This window comes from Eubalaena glacialis, chromosome 3 (genome assembly GCF_028564815.1).
Source record: "Eubalaena glacialis isolate mEubGla1 chromosome 3, mEubGla1.1.hap2.+ XY, whole genome shotgun sequence".
Taxonomy (NCBI): Eukaryota; Metazoa; Chordata; class Mammalia; order Artiodactyla; family Balaenidae; genus Eubalaena; species Eubalaena glacialis.
The window spans coordinates 156,464,605-156,480,408 of NC_083718.1; the positions used below are offsets into that span (position 1 = coordinate 156,464,605).

A 15,804-nucleotide genomic window follows, 5' to 3' on the forward strand; every position below is an offset into this window, starting at 1 on the left:
TGTATATATGCGCCACATCTTCTTTATCCATTGATCTGTTGATGGACATTTAGGTTGCTACCATGTCCTGGCTGTTGTAAACAGAAGTCACCTTATTTTCATTTTCCTCTAATGTATCCCACTATCTAATATTTTTCTTATATCAAATTGTCTGTCTCTTTGCACTAAAATGTAAACACCAAAGATCACTGACATCTGTGTTGTTCACCACTGGAATAAAATAGGGCTTAATAGATATTTGTTGCAGGAATGAATGAATGAGTGGATGAATGAATGAATGAGTGGATGAATGAAAGGAAAATGGTCTGACGCCCCTGAACACACCCCTCCTAAAAGGAAAGAGGGAGAAGAGTTCTAAGGCTCCTCACTGCCCTCCCTTGTTCAGAACACGCTGCTGCTCACTCCAGGAGCTCTCTTTAAATACTGTACACAGTACTTATTACTATCTAAAACTTTGCTTCTTTGTTCTTCTGTCACCTCCTACCAGGATGTAAGCTCCATGAAAGCAAAACCTCACGGTCTTATTTGCCACTTTCTCCACAGTTCTGGGCGCAGAGAAGGTGCCAGACATTTGTTGAATAAAAGAATAAGGGGTCAGGTTTACTTTGTCTTGTATCCTTCTGATGCCTACCACAGGGTTAGGCATGTCACAAGTGCCCAGAAACTTTCATGGTTACTCTGTGAGGCCATTCTGAATATAATTGCTATTGGTAGATCTGTGTCCTCATCCTAGAATTTGGGACAGGAAAGTAGTGTGGAACCAAGTTTTGAGCCACATTGCAAGGTTTTTAGAATATGATCTCTGCATTCTGAAACTGAGTATTACACAGGTTCCACCAGTCCTCATTCTAGAGAGAAGTCCAGCTATTTAGAATTTTACCCATAAATAGCAGAAGGGAAGATACTTTTTATTTTGATTCAGTTCCTATTTTAATACATTCAGTATATCAGTCAGCCAGCAGGTCAGTGGGTATTTATTGAGCCCCTTCAGGGTACAAAATAGTGCTTTGGTTGAGCTATTGAATTTGAAATATTAATCACATTGTTAAACCAAAACTAAATCCCCAAGTAGTTGAAAGTGCTATTCAAGTTGTCAGGGTTCAGTTGCTGTCAACTGTATATTGTGATGTTGGGCTTTTACTTTATATGTTCCCACTTGGGCAGAAACAAAAGTTCAGCAAATAACTGAGGTGGTATTTTTTACCAAAATAAAATCTTTCAGAGATCCTTGATCATTAGCTTTCTTCCTGTCCAGTTGTTGAAGGACTGTGTTGTAATTACTGCATCTTTTGGGTAATTTAAGATTTTTGGATCTTGTAGCTGACAGGAGAGGGGTAAAGAATAATGCCTGCCTTTCCCTCCTTGGCACTGGTATTTAAACTGGGCAGGGAGAGAAGGGGTGTTATTGCTTCCTCCCACATCTCAAGTCTGTCCAAGGTACTCTGCAGAGTTCTTCTACTCCTGTGACCTGACCGGGCAGAACGTCTGGATCACAGAATCGCATGATGTCCAAAGGTGCTTGACATCACCATCAGCTGTAGAGTGTGTGAAGGGAGCATTGTTCTACAAGTTCTGTTTTCATTGTTTATTACTCATTTCCTTTCAGATTTCTCTGCTGACTTCTGCAGTAAACCACCTCAAAGCCAATGTCAAGTCAGCTGCAGACTTAATTAGCCTGCCTGCCACTGTAGAGGGACTTCAGAAGGTAAGTGCTGTGTATGGGCACTGAAATTAACCTACTGTAATTCTGTCTTCTTACAAATTCTCTTTGAAAGGCTGGTATTTGAAATCAGCTACTCCAAGAGGACAGTAATAGAGTTCAAGACATCTCTGCTTTGGTCTGGTTAGTTGGACCTTTAATTTGCAACAGGTGGTTTTAGCTATGGTTTATATGGATTCACACCTTTTTATCTGGCTTTCCAAGTCCCAGGATTGCTTTGCTGGGACTCTTGTGTTAACATGTGTGGGTTTGCTTTTCATTACTTGCCTTTTCAGTTCATCATCCACAACGTCTTTATGAAAGCAGAGCAATTGTACATGAGAGTTGCTCTAAGTTGCTATTATTTTCCATGATTGAGAAAGAGGGGATTTTTTGTTTGTTTTCGTTGGTTTTGTTTTTTAAAAAAAGATAATTTGGGGAAGTGCAAAATAAAAATTCAGGATGTGATAAGTACTGGCAAGGATGTGGATAGAGGGAAACTTTCAAACACTCCTGCTGGGAGTATAAATTGGTAAAAAGCATTTTGGAAAACTATATATATTATTTTATAAAGGTAGAGAGACACACCCTCTAAGCAAATCACTCTTAGGTATATGCCCTAGACTCTAGGGCCTAGGCAAACATTACTTTAGAATTTCTGTTTACTTGATCCCTATGATTCAGCCTAGAGCAGGAGGCAGTAACCAACCAGATGAAGAGTATGTTGGAATCTTTAGAACTGGGTGGGGAGAGTGGGTAGGGAATGGAAGGAAAAGAGGGTGCTTAATGGGCACACAAGCAACATGAGGCCCTGTAGCAGGAAGTGGAAGAGGGATTCTGGAGCAGGAAACCCCAAACAATGGGTATCAAATCTAGAATCTTTGGCTTTTAAAAGTCAGTGTGGGGGCTTCCCTGGTGGCGCAGTGCTTGAGAATCTGCCTGCCAATGCAGGGGACACGGGTTCAATCCCTGGTCTGGGAAGATCCCACATGCCACGGAGTATCTAAGCCCATGAGCCACAATTACTGAGCCTGTGCGTCTGGAGCCTGTGCTCCGCAACAAGAGAGGCCACGATAGTGAGAGGCCCGCGCACCGCGATGAAGGGTGGCCCCCACTTGCCGCAACTAGAGAAAGCCCTCGCACAGAAACGAAGACCCAACACAGCCAAAAATAAATAAATAAATAAATAAAATTTAAAAGAAAGTCAGTGTGTGCTGAGTTTGATTTGATTATATACCAGGCTCTATAAACATATAAATTGTTTCCTCAAAGGAGTGAGAAATTCCTAAGCCAGAAACAAAACTTGTTATTTTACAGCCACACCACCTGTGTGTGCTCAGTCTCTATAGTCTGCTGTTTGTCCAATATGGTCATCTGCCTACAACTTAAAAAAAAAAGTAGGGACAACTTTGTTGAGGCCAGACTGTTTTTGCCATTATTCCCAAGGGTCAAGTAGGGGAAAAGGTAGGCCTCTGTAGCCTTTAATACAGAAGCAACTCTGGCAGTCTTGCATTCAAAAAGGAAATTGGTTTATTCTTGCATTCGTTAATTCAACAAACATTTGTGGGGCTTCCTCCAGTATGTGCCAGGCACTTTGCAGTTGGTGAGAATACTAGTTTCAGGGTTTTGCTCTAGAGTTCACATGGCTCTGTCAGCTGCTTCCTTAAAAAAAAAATCTTAAACAAGAGCTTACTATCTTCTTGCGTCCTGATGGGCTCATGCATCCAGCCAGTGAGGATTCTCTAACAGTGGATGTCTTTGAATGCTTGTAGCTTCTATAACAACAGAGCTTACATAGACAAAATCCCAGCTTAGAGACTTCTACCCAGTATGTTGTCTCTTTGCAAATCTGTGCATTTATAATGTCAGGCACTACTTTTATTACAGGTGGCTCAGTTTTGAAGTGGTAGGTCATCTCAAAAAACCTAACTTCAATGTATCTCATGTAATTTTTTTTTTTTTAATGTTGAAAATGTCATTTATTTTTCTCTTGGATTCTTGGCTATCAGTATAATAAAAACACCCTTGGTTAAAAATACTAATGGGACACTATAAAATTGTCAGTATATCTTAATGAAAGACCAAAACCTATCAAATTAGTAACACTCTTGGATGTTCCTTTAGGACAAGCCTTTTTTAAAAGATCGTTTCTGAATTATATTCCTAAGTCTGCAATCCACTTGGGCTCCTTAGACCTAATGAAAGCAAGTAAGCAACTAGCCATATCTAACTCTACTCAGTAGTTACTGATGGGATTCTAAAGCAGAAGAACACATGCTGCCAAATGGAATTTTCCCTTCATCTCTGCAATACTGGGTTTTCCAAGGCCAAAAATGGTTCCACCCATTTTTACTCAAAAGTCATCATTTGCTCCTGAGAGTGGCAGTCTACAATGATAGCTCTGGCCGTCTGCCTGCAGGGCTTGATAGAGGCAGTTTGTGGGAGAACTTTATCTGCGGATCCCAGATTTATAAACTAGTTTTTTGGGGGTTTTTTTGTTTTGTTTGTTTTGTTTTTAAGGAAAGATCTGGCTTTCCTCTATGAAAATTATGTGTGTGTGTGTGTGTGTGTGTATGTGTAGTTTCTGGTTAATTGTGTCAGTATAAACTACATGGAGTTCATAGTTCGAAGATATTTGAAATAATCCTCCATTAGGTCAGTGTTTAAGTAAAATCACAATGATATACCACTACACTCCCACTAGAATGGCTAACATGGAACAGATTGAGGGTACCAGTATTGATGAGGAGATGGAGTAAAAAAGTTAAGACTACATCTACCATATGATCAGCCATTCACCTCCTAGGAATTGTGATAACGAGAAAGCTTATGATGAAGGGAAATGAAAGCATATGCCCACATGAAGGCTTGTACGTTAATGTTCATAGCAGCTTTATTTGTAATAGTCAAATGTTGAAAACAACCTAAAACCTAAAACACCATCAACAGGTCAAGGTGATGTATCTGTAGAATGGAATGCTACTCCACAACATGCTGAGTAGCTACAACATGCATAAATCTCAGAATAATTATGCTGCATGAAAGAAGCCATACCAAAAAAATAAAAAATGTACATGCTCACTCACTGTTCTATTTATGTAAAATTCTAGGAAATGCAAACTGATATGTATAAGTGTATGGATAGATAGATAGTGACACATATATATATATATATATATAGTGATAGAAAGTGGATCATTGGTTGCCTGGGAACAGGGAGGGAAGAATTACAAGGAGGCATGAGGAAACTTGGGTGGGATGGATGTTTATTATCTTGATTGTGGTAATGGTTTCACAGGTATATATATATATATGTAAAAACTTATCAAGTCATACATTTTAAATACGTGCAGTTTATTGTTTCTGAGTTATATCTTAATAAAGTTATTAAAAATTTTTAAAAAGGAAAAAACACTGACCCTACTACATGTTTCTGTTCAGAGTGTAGCTTCCATTGGCAATACTTTAAACAGCGTCCATCTTGCTGTGGAGGCAATACAGAAGACTGTGGACGAACACAAGAAAACCATGGAGTTACTGCAGAGTGATATGGTACGGAAATCTACAAATGCTACAGAAAGTCAGCATACTCCTGCCTACCCTTTTCTGTGTAATCTTGTGATACCAATTTTCCATTTACCTAAACAGGCCCCACAGGCACCTTTTTAGAAGATAAAATAAGCAGTGTTGATTGATTTTACTGCAATCTGTAAATTGAGGTAGATAGGATTAAAAGCTGAGTCTTTTGCAAACGTGGTAGAGGAGATACAGCACTAAGACACTGTCCTTAGAGTTGAATGGGTAGGAAGGAAAATGGAAAAGAAGGAAAGGGGAGTGGGGAGGTGGCTTATTTATTGCTACATAACAAATCACCCTAAGACTTAGTGGCTTAAAACAACAGTTTATTATTTCTCACTGTTCTGTGGATCAGGAGTTTGGGCAGGACTGTTAGACTGTGGAATGATTAGAGGCAAAGCAAAGAGGAGCTCCAGAGGATGAAAGGCCATCTTGGGTGTTCCAGCTTCAGCCAGTCTCGCAGTCAAATACAGCCACGTGTGTGACCTCATCCTATACCATGGGGAACAGGAAGCCACCCCACCCCCACTGAGCCCAGTCAACCCACAGAATCATGAGAAATAATAAACTTGTTTTAAGCCACAAAGTTTGGGGATGATTTTTTTTTTTTTAAGATTTTTTTTTTTTTGATGTGGACCGTTTTAAAAGTCTTTATTGAATTTGTTACAATATTCCTTCTGTTTTATGCCTTGGTTTTTGGGCGGCGAGGCATGTGGGATCTTAGCTCCCCAACCAGGGATCAAACCCTCACCCCCTGCACTGGAAGGCGAAGTCTTAACCACTGGACTGCCAGGGAAGTCCCTGGGGATGATTTATTATACAGCAGCAGATAACTGAGACAGAAGCAAACCCCTGCAGTGCTCAGGAATTGTTTTCAAACATTGCTTAATGCTGCGCAGGTGTAAGCTGTCTGCAGTCATTCAGAGGCCTTAATTAATCTCCTAATGGATACTCAGCTCCATGAAAGATTTATGAAGGGTGAAAAAGGATGGCACAGCCCTCGCTCTCCTGCTGGAGAGATGAGTTATACATATGTGAAATCAGGACAGTTCAAGGCACACAAAAGTTCCCTAGCTTCTCCACCAATTTCCAGATCTGCCCTACATGCTCTTTTCAAGCTTTGGAGTTTCAAGTTTAAACTGGACAGTTTGTGCCAAGGAGACCTGGGCTATATTAGAGCTCTAGAAAGGAGGGTTTTTCATTTTCTTCAGAACAAATACTCCTCACTTTTATTTAGTGGGGCTGACCCAGAGGAAAAAGCCTTGATTTAGGTATCCAGCCACCCTGGATTCTACTTCCAACTCTGCCACTGAGTAACTGTGTGATACATAATAATAAAGACTTCTCTAACTCAACAGTTCTTTTATTATTATTATTATTATTATTATTATTATTATTATTATTATTATTATTATTATTATTATTTTAATAGCTTGAGCATTTTCTCAAAGTAATTATTTTCTAAAATGCTTTTTACTAACTCAAAAATTCATACTTTATAGAACCATGGGGTTTTTTTCTTTTTTTTCTCATCCTCTCCTCCTTTTCTCTTTATTGTTACCATTTGTTTCCTATAAAAGCAGAGTTGACAAATGTCTAGGATTTCAGATTTCAAGGAAAACAATTTATTTTGACCAGTTGCATCCTGTTATCATTAAATGTGCATCTTTTAAACTTCCATGATTGCCAGTGGTAATCCTCCTACTGAATAAGCCATACAAAGTTTTTCCATTAGAGGGAAAAGTGTATATAAGCATGTTATACTTCAGTCGCCACCAGGAGAGACTTGACCAGTGGGAAGGGGATGAGAAAGGAAGGGTAACCCTCATAACTCTTGGCATGTGCTGTACAAACTGAAAAACTAATAATGTGCATGGTTGGTTACTGTGCTCGGTGCCCAAAGCCAGTGGTTCCTTGACTGGCTGTTCTTGGAATGTATAAATCTCTTTAGTCCTGGGGAAACAATGACACTAACCAGGTTCAGACTGAGTTGGTCCTGGGAGATATAGTGGTTGTATAGTTTCTCTGGGAGTACAGGTGACAGGGAGAGGAGGCCTGGTTTCTAGGGAGTTCATTCCATTCAGAGACTGAGAAACAGAGGCCCTCAGTTCCCTGACGCAGTCTGGGTGCTGCTGATCCAGTCCAGGCTTTAGGCTGGGGATCCCCAGAAGTACCTGGTGCCCTCAGGCCTAGCACAGGATTGGTCATACCAAGGCTCCTGGGAAATAATTGTTGATTAATCTGTGGATGCCACCTGTGAGAAGCTGGAATGTTCCAGGACCATCCCTGATGGATAAGTAGACTTAGTTATTACTTATTGCCTATACCAACCTTCATTCCTGTTCACAGAATCAGCACGCCTTAAAGGAAACCAGTGGAAGCAACCAGATCATTCCATCACCTTCAGCTACATCTGAACTTGACAGTAAAACCCACAGTGAGAATTTGAAACAGGTACTTTTGTCTCTGGCTTAACTCCCTGTGACCAGTGAACTCTGGAGGCGGCCTGAGTAGTGTAGGCTCCATGTTGCGATCCCTGAGCAGGCATCTTGTGCACACGTTTGCCTGCCTGAGAGCTGAGCAGAGGGGGGTGTGTGGCTCTGTCAGGGAGCCAGCATGCTGCCTGTGTCTTCCTTGGCAGTCTGCTTTTTCTCGCTGCATGTCGATCAGTGGAGTAAATTCCTTTTCACATCTTGAAAGTCATAAAGTGACCAGATTATCCTGAAACTGTTTTTGAACAGTTTTTGAATAGCAATCTGGGCAAGTTAAAGATGGATGGATAGCAGATTAATTCAAAGTGATGGCTGTTTTGGGTCACAGTAAATACTAAGAACATTAGAAAGCATATCCTTGAAAATCAAGATTTTCTAAAGACCAGAGGAGGGAAAAGGGTGAGTTCAGAATCACATTAAAAAGAATAAAAGAAATCTTCACTGAGAAGAATTCCTGTCCTGAGTTTAATGCCCTTTAAAGCCTATAATCATCATTCCTTTCTAAATAACAATCAGTACTGGAGAATGTCAAAAATAATTGAATCTTGTACTAAATAATGCACTACCTGTTATGGTTTTGCTACATGAGCCAATTCAGTAATTGGTATTGTTTCTATGGTAGTTTTGTTCTGACAAATTAGGTTAATGAGCGTTTCAGTTAATAACCCAGCAGGCTTTCTCGCCAGCAGGTGAGGTAAACATTGGGAAATCAATTCCCAAGCTCTCAGCTTTCTGGGACCAGAGAGTGAATCATGTTGGTAGTCTCTTCCCTCTTTCCCCCTCCTGTCTAACTGAGGTCAGACAGTTCCAGAGGGAGTAAACTGGGAGCAGTTCAGAGTGGAGGGACAAAACGGAGACCGACGATCAATGGTCAAGAGCAGGAAAAGGAGTTTACTTCAATAAGTTGACATAGTAATGGTTGTTCAGTGCTGCTGGCCTGCTTGTCTAGTACATGTCTTTAGCTGGATTCCACAACTTGATTTATTTCCACTCCAGGATATCCTGTACCTCCACAACTTTTTAGAGGAGGTAAACAGTGCCCTAGTGGGGTACCAGAGAGAGAATGATCTTAAACTCGAGGGGATGAATGAGACAGTCAGTAATCTTACCCAGAGAGTCAACTTGATAGAAAGAGATCTGGTTGCTATGAGCAAGGTAGAAAAGCGAGCGAACCTGTCCTTCAGCATGGTAAGCCTCTTCACGTCTTTTGTGACATGTTCTGTGTTGCAGTGTGTGTTGTCTGTACATGGATGACATTCCACAACCTTTTCAGACCATGACTTCTAGGATACTTGAGAGGGTCCACGTTTGTGTTATGCTTAATCCTTGTCTCCTTTAATCCTTACACTAGCTCTGTGATGTGAATGGCACAGACGATGTCAGTCCTGATTTGGAAGGGAGATGTAGAGAGGTTCAGTTGCTTGCCAAGGCCTCACCACAAGTAGTTGGCAGAGACGACAAGCTTCCTTTTATGTTACCAGTGACTCATCTGGTAGGGAAGCTCTGGCACATATTTCCAAGGGAGGTCTTCTTGATCTTTACTTTTTTAATTTATTACGGGTGGGAACAATGACAGTGACAATAACTAGAGAATCTTTTGTCATTTCTTTAAGCCCAGACTCGGCTTTCAGACTTGTCCTGTTTCATGGGCATATGAGGGGGATCCCCTTGCAGATAATGTCAGGAAAGCTATTTAAGACAAATCAGTCAGACCAGCTCCTCCCCTTAAGAGATCATTGAGTCTATCTCATTTTACATAAGAGGAACCTGAATGACGTACTCAGTCACTGATGCTGACAGACCGTATGGTTTACTGGTTTTCATGTTATTGCAAATAAGATGTGGTGGTTGTTTTTTTTAATCACCTTTCACATATACATTGTTCTGGAATCCACGTGGGTTATTTTTTAATAGCTGCAAGCCCCACTCTTAAAGATTTCATACAGCAAAGACATAGGCATATAGAAATGGAAACCAAATACAGGAAACTGTATAAATTGTATAAGTCAAGTAACTGTATAAATTGTATAAATTTAGAAATTGTGTAAATCAAGTAACTACCAAAGCTGGAAGCAAGCCTACAAGTAAAGTCAAGCTCTGGCACATCAGAAGCAGCCTTTGAACTGGCTCTGCTACAGTGGAGCCCTGGCAAGTTGCCCGGCCTTGGCTTTGAGGGTAGAGTAAGAGGACCTGCTCCTCTTCCTCCTTTACAGGGGTGTGTAATTTACTACAAAGCTGTGAAGATTAAAGGAGCCTTATTTTTAAAAGCCTTTTTGAACTTAGCTAAACTGAGTACGGTAGAGGCTAGGAATTTTGGATGATTTGATGAGTATTAGGTCTTGAAGGTTGGTTTTCAAGGCTTATAGTGAAAACTCACCAGCCTCAAAACTCTCCATACTGTCCCTCCCCTCCTCACCCTATTTTTTTCCAGAAGAGGAAATTGCTAATAGTGCCATCTGTCCTACTGTTTCTTCCAGCAGCATCATACCCAGCATGGTTTTGGGTAGAAGTCCTCTCGCCTTTTATACTTCAAAGTTTTAAAGTTTGTGACGGAAACTAGAAGCACCAGTTTCAGCTTTGTCTCTCTGAGGCCTTTCTCCCTCTCTCCTCTCATTCTCCTGCTGGTTTTCTGTTGAAAGTGTTCTGAGACCCTTTATATATTTATTTTTTTTTAATTTTTATTGGAGTATAGTTGATTTACAACGTTGTGTTAGTTTCAGGTGTACAGCATAGTGAATCAGTTGTATATCGAGACCCTTTAAATAAGTTTGGCCAGTTTGTTTTTAAAATGCTGGATGTTGTTTAAGTTTTAATGTTTTCCTTTAATCTTCTCTTGTTTTGTTCCTTTTACCCTTTAAGATGAATGATAGAGCTGCCACTCTGAAGAGAGAGTCTTTGCATCAAGTGACCAACAGAACAGAGTCAGTAAAATCCCAGAGCATAAAGGTAAATAATAGGAGGCTTTCTCTGAAGTAAGAATAAATGCATGAGCACCTGCTTCTTTCTCAAAGGGAGCACTTTGGTCTTTTTTTGAAACTTCAAGACAAAGTAATTAGTAAATTAGTATATTAGTAAATAAGCAAATGCTTTATCAGGAACCTGCCCCTTGCCCAGCTCTTTGCTAGGAGCTGGTGTGACCACAGTGAGCAGGGTAGACACGTGACACCTATTCTGGTGGAGCTCAAAGTCCATCAGCCAGAAGATCATTAACACATAATTGAGCAGATAATCACGAGTATGGTAAGTGCTACAAAGGAAAGGTATAAGGTATAACAGTGCTAACAGAGAACAGGAAGGCTTCCCTAAGGAAGTGACTTTTAAGCTAAGACAGTAAGTTATCTGTACTAATGATGAGAGGCATAGATAATCTAAAAATGGTGTCTAAACTAAAAATTATTTCTTATTTTTAAAATTACAGACTCTTGGGGGGTGGAAGGGGGAAAAGAAAGATTGCAGTCTCAGTACATACATAGTCCCTTTAAGCTTCAGCCAGTTCCCTTCACCTTGTACCTTCCCTTTTTTTGATCTTCCCAGACATATTGTCAAGATAAGACAAGTAGTCTGTGATGTGCTTTGTTATCCCAGGAAAGAAAGTTTGTTTTCAGCATTCTCTGTGATTAGAGTACTGTTTAATATTATAAGATCTGGGCTAAAATAAAGGAAAAGCCAGAAAGATTGTGACTGAGTGACTAAAATATCATTTCAGATGCACATTGCATTCGATGAGCTCAAGGATGGGGTTCACAGGAAATGAACTTGGAAATGAACCATATGTCAGGCAGTTTTCAATGTAATGCTTTGCATCTAGACTTGTTCTTCCTTAACAGTTTTGTATTGTCTGGATAAAAATCACATATATTAAGATTTTAGTGCTTTATAAGCTAGGCTTTTGTTGAGTTTTCTAACTGCTGCTACCCAAAAAAAAATTTATCTTCACCTAGAGAATGACAGGAAAAATTTAAGATCCAGATAAAAATGTTCAAGCACAAAAAAAGTAACGGGTGGTTATTATTGGAAAATAGTAGTGATTTCAGCAACAGTTCAGATTTTGACAGTAAATATCAGAATAAAATAGAGCTAGTACACATTTTTGCCTGAATTTTTTGGCTTTACTTTCTGACCCTTTGTGTTTTTAACTGTTACCCCATTGTCCTACCTCATCTAAGTGTCCAAAAGAAATGTAATTTCTCCTTGCCATAAGTTATTCAAGCATTTAGTACCTAGTTTTAGCTATATACATCCATATTTTAGCTCCCTAAATAAACTAAGAGTGATCTACTGTACAGTAACTATTAGGGTAGAATAAGGATAGGAGAGAACTAAGTAAATATATATTGAATAAAAGAAATGTGTAATGGTCGATATTCTAACTAAACATGGGCTCAGGACCTTTCACACTAGCCTACGCAGTTAGAAACTGACCTCACAGAAACCAGACTTCTCTCTTTTTATAATTAATTGTATTTTTTATATGCCACTATATCATCTGGGAATGAGGCAGGGTAGGGGAAAAAATTTTTTTTAAAGATACAAGTAAGGCCTCGAATTAGAAATATTATAGCTCCCTGATCAGCTTGGTGCTTTGTGACCACCTAGAAGAGTGGGATAGGGAGGGTGGGAGGGAGGGAGACGCAAGAGGGAAGAGATATGGGGATATATGTATATGTATAGCGGATTCACTTTGTTTTAAAGCAGAAACTAACACACCATTGTAAAGCAATTATATTCCAATAAAGATGTTAAAAAATAAATAAATGAATGAAGAACAGTAAAAAAAAAAGAAATATTATAGCTCCCTTATGTTCCTAACAGTTCCTGCCACCAGTTGAATCATTACCATGGTGGCAGAGAAGGAAGATCAGGGGGAATATTTGTGGTTTGGTTGCTTTTTTTTTTTTTTAAGGTGATGAGAGCATAAAACTCTGCCTAAAGCGATCTAGTCACAAGGTGAAGTAAGCTATTCAGGAAAATTATTTAGTGTGAAATAGTACCTAGAAAACAATATCCTACCCATTTAGGAAATGGGTATCACAACAGCACCTGAGCAAGTGTATGTTTCCTTTACTGCTGACACATGCTTGCCTTCTCCGTCCGCCAAATGCACACAGTGAATCAGATCATCTGTAGCATAATGTTCCCTTGATGGTCTAGGCTCAAATCCAGCCAGGTCCTGATCAACGCTGAGTACTGAAGATACCTCTAGTAATTGTTGATTCATTCCTTCATTGCCTTCAGAGGAAGCCTACTTGGGGTCAAGCAATACAGGCTAAATAGGCTTTGGGTATATCATGAAGAATCAGATGAGGTCTTCCTTCCGCCTTAAACCTTCTGTGATCTTTGTTTTGGACAGAAAGAAGATAGTTCAGATTCTCAGGTATACAAGCTCAGAGAGAAACTGCAGCTGATCAGTGCTCTCACAAGCAAACCTGAGAGCAGCAGGCCTCCAGAGACTGCCGATGAAGGTGAGATATTCAGGGTTGGCTTCTGAATATTTCACGCAGGCTTGGGCAGCTCGCCTCCCACACAGAGAGTGGGGAAAGGTGTTCCAGCAGGACTGATGGCACTGAGTGAATGATGCCTGAGCGCACCGAGATGAAGCTGCTACACTTTGCTTTCATTTAGAAAAAGCCCATTTTGCACATGATTTGTACTCCAGTCTATTAAGGGAAAAATGGGTAATGTTTAGCTGGAAATAGACTTCTCCATGCTGTCTGCATCCAATTATAGGCAAAAACATTACTGTCGTAGCATGTATTAAACCAGCCCTAAATGTTGTTTACGGGAGTCTTCATTTCTGTAAATGCATAAAAATTTACTTAAATATTAGTCCTTCTGAAAAACCATTAACAAATAACAATGGGATCATTGGGTTGGAAGGGCCTTTGGCTTTAGTCAGGGACATAACCTAATCGATATTAGCAGGTGCATCAACCTCTGCTGGTGCTGCTCTATGAGGATGTAACCACGGCATTAGATTATGTTGGTTTTGACCCCTACCCTCCCACAAGTATTTTTCATTTTGGGGAAAGCAATACAACTTCTCTTATTCTCTTTTAAGTGAGAGACAAAGTACAGTGGGAGGCCTTGCCCTAACACTGTGCTACATAATCGTATGTTAGCACTCTTTCAGCACCAGCTGGTCTGGTGGCACATACCCGCAGATCGGGCTCATAGCACAGCTCCTAGGATGTCAAATACCCTATGCTTTTCTCACTTGCAGCTTGAACTCTCAACCTCTAAACATGTGGAATGCTAACTTGTACTATAAGAGCATCCAGTGGGACCACGGCTTCAAACCTTAATGTTACATAATATTGATTGATCTTCACTTATCCACAAAACATCTCAATTCGTATCTTTAACTTCATGTAGTCACGATGCTACTTAATTCTCAGCTGTTTCTCTTAAATTAAGTACATATGAATTTGCCCTAAAAGGTTAGGACCTTCAATACTGGTTTAATTTGGTGTCACATTAGTAATACTAAAACTGTATTGTTTGTTACAGAGCAAGTTCAGAGTTTCACATCAAAGCCATCAGCATTGCCAAAATTCCCACGGTCTCTTGGAGGCCAGATTGAGAAAGCTGCCCAGCTAAGGCCTGTCTCCCTACCAGGAATTTCTAGCATCGAAGGTAAATTTTTATATTATGGAGTGATAGAGGAAATGCTCAAAGCTATAACTTTCTGACTTTTTTAACTTGTAAGATAAAGAATGATATCTAACATTGATTGAGCACTTCCTATAGGCCAGATACTTGATATGCATTATATCATATAATCCTGATAACAAACCTGGGACTGTCAACATTCATGTATTATACCCATTTTACTGATAGGGAAACTACCTAAGTCCACATAGCAAATAATTGATTGAGGCAAAATTCACACCAAGGCAGTTTGACGCTGAAGTTTGCACTCTTAACCACACTGCACTATATTATCTCTCTATGAATGTTTTTTAGAGTCTTCTTCATTCATTCAGTGAGTGCCTAGTTAGACCCAGTGTAAGCAGTAAGAATACAGTATAAGAATCATTCTCACTTTCTTCATGGATATAACAGTCTAGTGGAGAAGACAAGCAAGCAAACACAATACTGTGAGATTAGCAAAATAAAGTAAAAGTTGACCCTATTTGTCAGAGCCCTCCGAAAATGAGGGGTCCTTTGGCTGAAAATCAGCAAGAAAAACTTTAGTAGGAAGGATATGATTCACAGAGAAATGTGCTTGCCTTGCTTCCAACAGTGTGTGTTCCATCCCTCTTCGTGGTGTTTGGTCTCCTGTTTTTGCACTTGCTAACTGCCTGAAAAATCACCCATTCCTGTCACCCTATCTCTGCCTGGCTCTTCACCTCAGTTTAGATACCTTTCCACCAGGAAACACTTTCTTACCTCCCAGGACTGGATTAGGCTCCTCCTGTGTATGCACTCATAATATCTTACATTTGCACGTGTCACTCCGTTGTAATTTCCTGGGGACCTATAACATTTAACTTCACTCCCAGCCCCTAGTCTAGTGCCTGGTACGTGTGAATATTTGTTAAGTGAATGAGTTGTCTACAGGCTACAATTAATGCTTTTAAAGCATAGAAGGCTTAAATTTATATTGTCATTTAAATGCAATTACTTTTTTCCCTGTCTCCAATTTTTTTTTTCTGTTTTCTGGAGAGACAAGAGAGTGTTAAGTTGTGTTTATTGGCAACACAAGTTGCCTCCTCCTACTCTTCATTATTACATCAAGAATTAATGAGAATAAAAGGAGGAAAGACTGTTAGAGCAGATTAAGAAATAGCCAATTTAACATTTATACTTTAATCCCTAACGTAGACCTTACACACTTTTGAATGACTACGTTTTATAAATGACCTGAGGCACCAATCAGATTTTTATTTGAATACTGCTATAGAGTACATAGCATGTTCTATAAACTCATGCCCCATGTACACACACACAAACATTTTCCAGCTAGCCACTTGGTGGCAGACATTGGGAACAAGTGTCTCACTGCTTTTCTGGCTTTTCGGAGAGCTTTTGAGACTT

The 15,804-nt window shown here is 39.8% G+C and overlaps 1 protein-coding gene across 2 annotated transcripts in view; it reads left to right on the forward strand.

Moving 5' to 3' along the window:
• EFCAB14 (EF-hand calcium binding domain 14) overlaps positions 1 to 15,804 on the forward strand; it is a 36,116-nt gene that overhangs the window by 17,164 nt on the left and 3,148 nt on the right. Inside the window, exons 4-10 of one of the 2 annotated variants that reach the window (XM_061184256.1) lie at positions 1,607 to 1,705; positions 5,141 to 5,251; positions 7,625 to 7,729; positions 8,764 to 8,955; positions 10,627 to 10,713; positions 13,118 to 13,229; positions 14,275 to 14,400. In XM_061184256.1, the coding sequence (XP_061040239.1) occupies positions 1,607 to 1,705; positions 5,141 to 5,251; positions 7,625 to 7,729; positions 8,764 to 8,955; positions 10,627 to 10,713; positions 13,118 to 13,229; positions 14,275 to 14,400 (832 nt within the window). The remainder of the gene's footprint in view (positions 1 to 1,606; positions 1,706 to 5,140; positions 5,252 to 7,624; positions 7,730 to 8,763; positions 8,956 to 10,626; positions 10,714 to 13,117; positions 13,230 to 14,274; positions 14,401 to 15,804) is intronic. The other variant, XM_061184257.1, reaches the window with a different exon arrangement.